Source organism: Salvelinus namaycush, chromosome 16 (genome assembly GCF_016432855.1).
Source record: "Salvelinus namaycush isolate Seneca chromosome 16, SaNama_1.0, whole genome shotgun sequence".
NCBI classification, from domain to species: domain Eukaryota; kingdom Metazoa; phylum Chordata; class Actinopteri; order Salmoniformes; family Salmonidae; genus Salvelinus; species Salvelinus namaycush.
The window spans coordinates 13,767,629-13,778,904 of record NC_052322.1 but is presented as its reverse complement, the minus strand read 5'-3'; the positions used below and the strand labels follow the sequence as shown (position 1 = coordinate 13,778,904).

At 41.6% G+C, this 11,276-nt stretch overlaps 1 protein-coding gene across 1 annotated transcript; it reads right to left on the bottom strand.

Moving 5' to 3' along the window:
* Positions 1-2,360: 2,360 nt before the first annotated feature.
* Positions 2,361-4,077, bottom strand: sp5l (Sp5 transcription factor-like). Its single transcript, XM_039010246.1, has 2 exons — positions 4,024-4,077; positions 2,361-3,494 (listed from the first exon to the last, which is right to left on the bottom strand). Exons 1-2 carry the CDS (start codon positions 4,075-4,077, stop codon positions 2,361-2,363), a joined length of 1,188 nt encoding a protein of 395 aa, XP_038866174.1.
* Positions 4,078-11,276: the final 7,199 nt, after the last annotated feature.

Below are 11,276 nucleotides of genomic sequence, written 5' to 3'. Positions count from 1 at the left end.
CCCCTGAAGACAAATGCTGCTTTCGACTGTAACACCAGTGTTACAGTAGTGTATACACCCTTATGTTATACTAGGGAAATTGTGTTTCCATATCTAGGGCTGACAGTGGGGACTTGTGAAAAGCATAATCAACAACCTTTTGCATGATCAAAACAGTTGCTTTGTGAGAAGGTGTTAAAGTTCACTGTTAGCCATTGTAATGTAAATGACAGATGAAAAGTACCCGTTGGCCTGGCTTTGGCCCCAATTAAAAACAGGTCCTCCGGAGCCATGGTCAAATGAGACATGGGTGCTGGCCCAAGTAGAGCATTTTGGGTAAAACTCTGTGTGGAAATGCACAAAAGAGATAACCCCTGGATAAGCAGGGACACCAGAAATCTGTTCATCAGAATAAACACTCGTCCTGGTCCTGAGCTGTAAAGTAGAGCAGGTCTTGATTGTAAGATGCCTGGGATATATGGGTGCAAGAGGGGAGAGAGGGGGTGAGGCTGGTGGCGAGAGGGGGGCTATAAAGAGTATTAACTTTCAGGGGGCTAAATCAAAGGGAGTTCCTATCACCAAGAGGGATTGTTAGTCGGTTAGTTCCCCTCAGAATAAAAGGTCACCCTAGGCAGTAAAGCAGGGCTGAACGTAACACAACTGTGATATATAGGAACTGGGGGGGGGGGGGGGGGGGGGGGGGGGGGCAGAGAGAGGGAACCTGGAAGAGAGAGGAGTGAGAGAGGTATTAACTTTCAAAATCAAAGGGCTTTCCTGTCACCACTGGGGGGAGGGGTCTGAGCAACAGGGGTCCTATTCACGGGAGAGTCCCGTCGAGTGGAGGGCCAGTGCATCTGTTGTCTCAATCTCCTCCATTCAGAGAAAGAAAACAGCCATTAATAAAGCCACATGGCTGTGAACTTGATTGCAGAAGGCCTACTCCAAACTGCCCCCGTCTCCCACAAACAGCCTGCGTCCCAGTCAATGGTGGTCTCTCCCTGTTTACTTTGAGGTGTGAAATCTTTGAACATCCCCTCCACTCCCCATTTTTAAGAGGTGTTTCCTTCACACTTCAATGATACAATGACCCACCATTTGTATTCTGAATGAATACAATCAAATTACAATTGAATGAAACATTAGATATTTTGGTTGACTAGAATGCCATTCATTGTATTAGGTGGAAGAAGGCATAAAAAAACATTTGAGTCTCACACTATCACTCTGAGAAAATATGATAAAATAACATATAACATTGAATGTGGATTTGCTTTAGCAAGGAATTTCCGTTTATTAAAATGTACATGCAGTCTTAACTTCAATTAAGTTGTCTGTGAAATTGATACATTATTTACAAAGTCTTCCAACAAATGTTGGTTTGTACACATAGGAATGGCAATTCACATTCTGATTAAATAACAAGAATCAATTTCAACAACAGATGAAACTGAGATAGGGGTTTATATATCCATTAATAAAACATTATAACACTGATCCCACAATCATTTGGCCAAACAGCAAATTTCTTAAATCAACCGATATGTGGTATACATATTTCAGATACATTTTCTACCTCATGTAATTCACATTCCATTATCAAAAACGTTTCTGAATTCCAGATTCTCAAAGATGAAACATGCAGAAAGTGGATTATTTGCATGTTACATACATTTGCTGAAATATTTATATTTCAATATTACAAATTAAATCGAAATAAAATTAAGACCTTGGAATTCTTATTTATTATGACTATCTACTCAAGCTGCTATACCAAGTCACTTTACTACTTAAAAACAGTCTTCATTTTGAAAAAAATCAATCATACTGTATATTCTATTATGTACAGACTTCTCATATTAGTTTATATTTTATTTCTTAACTTTTAATTAATACTTGTTATTTTTGGACTTTTGTATTTGGCATTTGATTCTTGATTGATATTATTGTACTGCATTGTTGAGTTAGCAAGCAAGCATTTCACTGACACGTGACCAATAAACTTTGATTTGATTTGACCTTGGACATTGATAGCTGATTAATGTGGGAACCAGGTTATAATGTCACAATCAAGGGTTAAGAGTGGCTACCATCTTGCTATGGGAGATCATTTTTGTGCGACACCTAGAAATGCCCAGTGAACACTCTGTATCCATATCACAATCCTAAACCTCGCCACTCGCTTTGCTTCCCCTTGTTGTGAAATACCTCTCAAAAGCGTTTTGTTGACGGGCTGAAAATGGTCCCGACTACAGAGGTTAATAGTCTATAGGGTGTCCTTGTCCTCTACTCTCTCTCAGAGGGTCTGTGGCAGTTACAGTACAATCACATATTGCAGTCTCTTGGCTCTATATAGAGTTATTGAATCCCCCCTCTAGTCCGTTCTACTCTCTCTTGATATTGGCCAACAGAGAGTCCGACGTGTTCCCACCGGACCGGCTCTTCCTACTCTGGTGAGTCTTGACGTGTTTGGAGAGGTGGTCGCTCCTCATGAACCTCTTCCCACACTGCTGGCATCCGAACCTCTTCTCCCCGGTGTGTGTTCTGAGGTGGCGCTGCAGCTCGTCGGAGCGGGTGAAGCTCTTCCCGCAGAACAGCCAGTTGCAGATGAACGGCCTCTCCCCGGCATGCCAGCGCAGGTGAGCCTTCAGGTGAGACGTCTTCTTGTACACCTTGCCGCACTCTGGGATATGACAGATGTGCAGTCGTTTCTTGCCAAACTCGAGTCCCCCGCCGTTGGCCTGGCAGTTGGGGCACTTGCAGCGACGGCAGCGGCGTGTGGAGGATAACAGGCCCTTGGAGGTGCCCTGGAGGAGGGCTGCGATTTGGGGCTGGTGGCCCAGGACCAGCTGCCGGCCCAGGGAGAAGGGGTGGTGGTGGTTGGTGGGGCTTCCGTGGCCAGTGGTCTGGGGGAGGCTCCACCAGCCCTGCTGGCCCTCCTCCCCTACATGGTGTTGTCCACCGGATAGATGGTGCCTGGCGGAGGATACAGAGTTCTGAAAGAAGCCGGGAAAGTTTTGTCCCACAGAGACGCCATTATGCTGGGGGTAGTACTGCGGCCCATTGGGACCCTGGCTCTGGGATGAGAGGACCTTGACGGGGGAGAGTTCGAAAGAGTAGGCGGAGGGAGGCTCGGCCGGCGGAGTCAGGGGCAGCTCGTGGTGGTGGTGGTGATGGTGGTGATGATGGTAGAGCGCGTGGGGGTGAGGACCCAGACCAGAAGGCAGACTCTGTCCAGGGCCAACAGGGAACTGGACCTTGGGCACGGCGAATGTCATCTGATGTGCGGCTGCAGTGAGGCTGGAGGCGCTGAGACTAGAACTAGGGGCCACCGCCACCTCGTTGCTCCAGAGCTGGAACATCCCGGAGGCTGAGCTCACCCCTACCGCCCCCTCATAGGGGAACTGGGAGCTCTCAGAGCCCACCGTGCCACCCACCTGCCAGGCCTGGCTACAGGTGGTGGCCAGGAAGGACAGGGCGTTGGGGGCTCCCTCTGGGGACGAGCTGGGGGTCCGGTCCTGGTGGAAGATGGATAAAGAACATAATTCACTAACTCACACTAATGACCCAGGCTAATCAATCTATCACATTTTTTCATAAAGTACTTTTTACATCACAAGTTGTCACAGAATGCTTTTACAATAAGTCTGGTGAAACTTCAGGAATCTTAGCAATTCAAGTGAATATTGTGTATTAAAAAAATGTATAATGTGCAAATAACAGTAATTTCTCATGAGGTACTTTTATTTGTTCTTGAATATACGTTTTACATATACAAATGTCAACTACAATATTCACAAATATTTATTGATTACAACTATATCATGATACAGTATCTGTGCAACTTAAAACTTCCTAACATTCTTTCATTCTGTAAGGTTTTAAAATAATAAATGTTAACTTAGCTATAAACGGGACAGCGAATATAGCCTACTGAACATCACATTTTATAACTCTACAGACGTATTAACTTTGAACAAATTATTGCCAGACGCAATACACTGTATAGAAGTCCCTATATTGATTCGTACCAAAACGATTACAAACCTGTAAAAAGGTGTGTAGAAAGTTGTCATTCCGTTGTATCGTCAGCGCAGCCATCTGTCCACGCGCTCTGTGTCTCCGCACCTGCAACACGAGCTGCGCGGAAAGGCAGCGATGAACGAGTTTACCAGGAAAGTTGCGCGGTGTCGATGGAGAGAAGCGCAGCAAGCACTCGGGTCTTGGATGACCCCGAAACTAAAAACAGTCCTATCCAGAAACAAAGTAATCCTGTGTCATGCAAGGCAAGTGTACGGTCCTCAGTCCGCTTGGTTACAACGCTTAAAATGGTCTGACTGAATGAAAGACACAACTAATTCCAGTTCATGTGGGTCCTCTTTTCAGTCACAAGCAGTCGCATACAGCCACAGAGCAGAGCGCTTCTTTGAAGTGCAAGTGAAGAAGAGACTATCGCAAGAAATCCTGTGGATTATTTCAAAGGCAGTTGCATGAGCTGTATCTTGTCTTTATAAAGAGGAAAGGTCCTCTCAACGGGGTCTCCATGAGAACCAGTATGGAGAGGAGATGTGAGGAGGGGAGTAAGGGAGGGGGGTTGATTGGGGAGGGGGGGGGGGGTTACATTGGTTGACGGAGAAGGGTTGCTCATAATTTGCACTCAATTTCAACCAAATGCTGACCTTGCAAAACAACTCCTCCCTCAATTGTTCTGAAAAACTATGAGGCGTGAAAAAGGTATTCAGTAATATCCTACAATTTGAGGGAGGGATGTGCTCTCGATTTTCTCTGCATATAAACTGCATATCAACGCGGATTTTGTTAAATAAATGGGCAACTTTATTACACGTGTAGGCCATTACTATTATTAATAATACGCCTGATCGTAATAATAAGCATCACCATTTGGCATTTCTGCACATAGCATTATCAATATAGTTTAGAAGACAGAAAAATCTAAACCAAGATCACTCCATTTCTTATTGCCTACAGTGCTTGGAACAACACAATTTGCATGCATTGAATAATAATAATTATTGTGCATTCTAAATATAATATTCTTAAATTACTGAACTCTATCAGCAATGTCTACAACGCTTGCAACATCGCTTGAAATTAAGTGGGGTCTTTACTTGTTATTTGATCTTCATGATAGTCAAATACATCGGTGATATATCATACCAGGGTGGAGATGGGCAATACATGATCAAATCAAATATGTTTCATCACAGAAACAAATACAACGCTTTTAAATATCGTCCGTTCAGTTCTCTCTCCTTTTTCTCATGGTTACACCTTCCCAGGCTTCACTTGGGATCAGACTGTAAAGAATGTCACATCACCCTCATGACCATAACATTAAATGTTTTCCCTCACAAAGCTAATTGATAAAACCTCATCAAAGCCTCCCCAGTACTCACTGCTAGGTGACACGTCAATGTCCTGCCCTGCGTGACTCCCTCACACTTCAGGGTCAAGGAAAGGCCATTACAGATCTACTGCATTAATACATGCAGATTGGGAGAGTTAATCTAATTCTGTAGATCTGTTAACCATTACAAAGTTAAGAGCTTAAATTCAAGTCGGGAGCTCTGCTCATTTCTCATGTAAATAGGAGAGAAAAGCCTGAGCATCTCTTCTCTTTGCTGTGAACCACATTATTCTCACAGTTCGGCGGTTCTCAATGAAAGAAAATGCAGAGAACTTTGCAGAAAAGGATCAGACTTTGTTCTGTGTTAAGTTAATACCTAACACCACTTTAGCAAAATGTATACATGAGTCATATACCTGTACTGTAAGCAATCATTTCCAAACAGTTACTGTATGATTTAAAGGTTTGCATCATAAGAAAAATATTACAGGCAAACAAAATGTAGATTAAAGATTAACAGGCAAATGTCATTTCAATCTGACCATTGGTATTTTGATGAATGATAAACGAGGGTTCTACTAACTAGTTATTACCACACCAACACAGTATGTAATATGACTTATTTACAAAATAACTTTATTTTTCTAAAAGAAACTTCATTTGAGGGGTCAGATACATAAGCATAAGGATTGTAAACATTACTGATTGAGTTTGCCCTATGGCCGTTTGAGAAGGATATTTTTACCATTTGTATATAAAAGGGCTTGCAGGGAGAAGTGTGGGGCAGTGTTGCCTCTAATACATACAGTGTGTTACAATTGGTCTAATAAAAAAGGGTAATGGCTAACATAGAAAGCAAACACCCTGAAGAAAGTGACATCAGGTGACAGGAAATACATAAAAACTTTATTTTTAAACAGCTTTTCATGAATTATAGCTCAAGCCATCATGTAATACTAATGAGTTTCAGTTTTTTCATGTTCATTTTATATTGGCTTGACAGAGATGATCTATTAATTGGTGCGTGAATATACAGCCTCGACAAAGATCATGCAAATTATTCATTTAGTACGTGGTTGGCTCTTATCTATGAATGACCCCGACTGAGGAAAGCCTATGGAGAACAATTCAGCTCCAATTTCAAATGTTTTGTTCCACCCACCCTTACGAAGAGTACGAGATATCCATTAGATTTGCTGTAACCTTAGCTTGCCACCTGAAAACAAAAGATAATATAGCTCTCCTCAGAAATGCTGTACTCAATTATGTTTGCCTGGTAAACAGCATTTGTAATCAACATTTTGTAACAGAGTATTTTCACTTTGAAATCCGTTCCTTTTAAAACGGTTATGTTTCCAAGGACTCTAAGAAAATGATCTGCCATCTTTGGATATGCACTGAGTACACAAAACATTAGGATCACCTGCTCTTTCCATGACATAGACTGACCATGTAAATCCATGTGAAAGCTATGATGCCTTATTGATGTCATTTGTTAAATCCACTTCAATCAGTGTAGATCCTCCCTTTAGATTTGTGTGTATTAGGTCGTTGTTTGGGAATTGTTAGATTACTTGTTAGATATTACTGCACTGTCGGAACTAGAAGCACAAGCATTTCGCTACACTCGCATTAACATCTGCTAACCATGTGTATGTGACCAATACAATTTGATTTTATGAAGGGGAGGAGACCGGTTGAAGAATGATTTTGAAGCCCTGAGACAATTGAGACATGGATTGTGTATGTGTGCCATTCATAGGGTGAATGAGCGAGACAAAAGATTTAAGTGCCTTTGAACGGGGTATGGTATGTGCACCAAGCGCACCAGTTTGAGTCAAGAACTGAAAAGCTGCTGGGTTTCTCACGCTCAACAGTTTCCCATGTGTATAAAGAATGGTCCACCACCCAAAATGACATCCAGACAACTTGACACAACTCTGGGAAGCATTGGAGTCAACATGGGCCAGGATCCCTGTGAAACACTTTCGGCACCTTGTAGAGTCCATGTCCCGACGAATTGAGGCTGTTCTGAGGGCAAAGGGTGTGGGGGTGCGCAACTCAACATTAGGAAGATGTTCTTAATGTTTTGTACACTCAGTGTAAATTCCCCGTGCATCCTTTCAAAAATCTAACAGTATCATTCATGATTTTTAAAGGTAGAAATAAAAAAAACAGTTGCAAACAAATCAAAGAGAGCAAGAGCTCTTCCAAGAAGGAAGACATCAAATATTAGTGCCGTCCCATCTTCAAAGCTCTGAGGTACCCAGGCTGCTGCTCTGTGTCTCCTCTTGCTTTATTACCCAGCACAAGTTGTTAATTACCCTGATTCCTATTTCCTGTCCCCACTCCCCCCCCCCTTCCCCACTGTACCGACTCCCTCCCTCCCTCTCAGATGAGGTGCTTTGAAGTGTAAAGTACTCTCTCCTCACTTTGAACTGTGAAAACAATGCTCATGTGGTGCTCTGCTTACGGCTTACCTTCCCTTCCCCATGTTAGCTAATTTAAATAGACCTGGATACATACAGCAAGCAGGCTTCCTTCTACACTATTTCATGGGACAACAAGAGAGTGTTTTCCAGAGAGCGAGCGGTCCCAGTGTTCAGTAAACAGCTGTTGTGATAGCAGGCAATCAGGCCTCACGACTGTAAACATTCAGGGATGTGCTGGATTTTTATTTTATTTATTTTACCTTAATGTAACTAGGCAAGTCAGTTAAGATCATATTCTTATTTTCAATGACGGCCTAGGAACAGTGGGCTAACTGCCTTGCTCAGGGGCAGAACGACAGATTATTATTTTATATATATATATTTTTACCTTGTCAGCTTGGGGATTTGATCTTGTAACCTTTACGGTTACAAGTCCAACGCTCTAACCACTAGGCTACCTGCCGCCCCAAAGGGTCAGATAGGCAGCTGGCCACCAACTTCAACACTGAGAATGTCTTGGCTGGCCTATCGAATATAATATTTTCTTAAAGCCATTTCAAGAATTTGAACTGAAATTATAATTGATGACAACCACATTTATGAGATATATTAGACACAAACTACCTGAGGCATATAGAATTTTGCTGAGGGTCATTGCTATATTGTAATGTTAAATGACATTTTATTTGTCACATGCGCCGAATACAACGTTACCGTGAAATGCTTACTTACAAGAATTTAACCAACAATGCAGTTCAAGAAATAGAGTTAAGAAAATATTCACTAAATAAACTAGTAAAAAATTTAAAAATGTAATAGAAAGTACAGGTTAGTTGAAGTAATGTACTTTACATGTAGGTAGGGGTAAAGTGACTATGCGTAGATAATAAACAGCGAGTAGCAGCAGTGTAAAAACAAAAGGGGTAAATAATCCGGATGGCCATTTCAATTTCAATCTGTTCCGTTGATAAGGAAACAAAAATATAAATTTTCGCCCATTACAGATGACAAAACACTAGCCATGCTGTTTTGTCACCGATCAATTCCCTCTTTAAAGCACACAAAACAATGCAAGAAGAATATTCTAGTAGCTAGTCAAGCTGTTTTTTTTCTTCCATTTCATCATCTTGCCTGGGGGGCAGTTTAAAAGCCCTCAGATCACTAAAATGTCCCAGCTGTCATGACCATCTGCACCCTAAAAGGCCATACAGCCACATAACAGAGGACAGAGGAGAGGAACTGCCTTTGTACTGGTGGCCCATGGGTACATCCCAAATGGCAGCCTATTCCCTACATAGTGAACCACTTTTGAACAGATCATGGGCCCTGGTCAAAAGTAGTGCACTACATAGGAATAGGGTTCCATTTTGGAACGCAACCTGTGTCAGAAGCTCCTGTTTTACAGCACCAAGCTGACTAAATGACCCTCATGTGACAAACAGTGGGCTAATGGAAGAGACAGGAGACAGACAGAAGGTTTAAAGCCTGCAGCTTGGCTGCACTGCTTTACTTTAGAAGCATTCAGAAGGAGAAAAAGGGGACAATATGGTGTGTAATTACCATGACAGTACTGTATTATTGGAATGAAGACTAACTTCAACAGCTGAAGTTTACAGTAGGCAATAATATGACCATTTTAAAGTTCAATCGGGACATTTTTTCCTGACTCAAATGGTGTGTTGGGGAGGAGAGTCGGGGGAATTTCACTATATATTGCAGGGGAATTAAACTTGTCACTCTGAAAACAACAACTTCCCAAAAGAGTGCTTAATAAATGATGATCTTAATTATGATCTTTAGAAGTGATTTCTATGTAAAAACTGTGAAATATAGGTCTCCAAATACTAAACAAACAGTATTGAAATGGTATAGACAGAGTAAATTCCAGAATCCAGATGTAGAAATGAGAGAATAAAAAAATAAAAATAATAATAAATATATATATATATCAGGGAATCCAGAATTCCCACACCTGTGCAACTAGGCCCTACACCTGTCTATTAGCATGTATGCAAGCTCCAGCCTTCAGTCACCTGGGCAGACGCAGACAGACAGCACACATCTCCACTTGTCAAAGAAAACTTTTATCAATACCAGGAGCACTTGAAGTTTGTTTGCATTTTGTTTTCCGGCACTCTTAACAACTTCAGAAGTCAGATCACAGGAGTGTGTGATCAAAGCGCCTTGCGGTTAGTTCTGGAAACACAGGAGTGCTACGCACGGCTTTGATACTCCACATCAATATTTCAATTCAACAATCGCTTGACATGCACCCGTACTCCCAGAGACGAAAGACGAAAGGAAGGAGTAGAGAGAGAGAGAGAGAGATCTAGGGAAGGTAGAAGGGGAGCTGTATGGAGGAACTAAGAGAGCTGGATTGATGGAATTGTTAACATGTCTTTTCCTTTCATAGCAATGTTGCACAAAGGCAACTGATCTTCTTTATAGCCGTTACCTTTGTGATTTTTGTTTCACATTTTTTCTTCACACTGTGTGATAGGCTAGAAAACACAATAATGCCTTTTCAACAACATAGAACTATTGTAGGCACTTCTGTTTGTAGCAAACCGTGGTACGAAAAGGTCAGCAGAATTTGTTTTACAGGTTTTTATCAAAGGGGCATACACTCTCAGAAAAAAGGGTATGGTTAGGGTACAGTATTGTTCCCTGGGGTACAAAAAGATGAAAATACACATCATGTACCTTCAGAGGTACACATGTAATCTCACATGGTACTGTTCGGTACCTTTTAGGGTACATGCGCGGATAATCTAGTGTAAATGGTACATTTTTGTACCCAATATTTTGAATATAAAAAGGTACGATCATCACATCACACACTCTCAAAAACCGCGGCCATCATTTTCATATTTCCCAGCATGCTCTATTGCAGGTTAATTTTTTTTACTGTTTGTTTCAATATGTGTGTTTTTGCATGCACATTGATTTATGCTAAATAAAGACAAATATTTTTTTTTATAAACTAATCCAATCTGTTAGTAGTTGGACTTATTGCAACCGTTACTGTGATCGTTGTTGTCACGCTTTTTTATGTCTTTGTGTTAGTTTGGTCAGGGCGTGAGTTGGGGTGTGTAGTCTATGTTCTTTTTTCTATGTTATTGTATTTCTGTGTTTGGCCTGGTATGGTTCTCAATCAGAGGCAGCTGTCGATCATTGTCTCTGATTGAGAATCATACTTAGGTAGCCTGTTTTCCCCATTTTGGTTGTGGGTGTTTATTTTCCGTTTCAGTGTTTGTACCATTCGGGACTGTTTCGGTTTTCATTTATTCTCTTGTTCTGTTTTTTGTATTTTGTATTCATTCTCGATTAAACAATATTATGGATACGTACCACGCTGCATTTTGGTCCTCCTCTCCTTCACCAGACGAGAATCGTTACAGTTGTTTCCGTTTAGATGGTTTAGTTAGTCTTTATCCCTACCTTGTCAGTCATTCTAATGCAGGTTGCAGGTGATTAAAGGTCCCACACAGTCATCTTAT

What these genes read in the sequence shown, in the direction of transcription:
- sp5l (XM_039010246.1), bottom strand. Translation starts at nt 4,077, where the DNA reads ATGGCTGCGCTGACGATACAACGGAATGACAACTTTCTACACACCTTT. An exon ending in TTCTACACACCTTTTTACAG is followed by an intron (nt 3,495 to 4,023) that starts GTTTGTAATCGT and finishes ATCTTCCACCAG; the next exon opens with GACCGGACCCCCAGCTCGTC.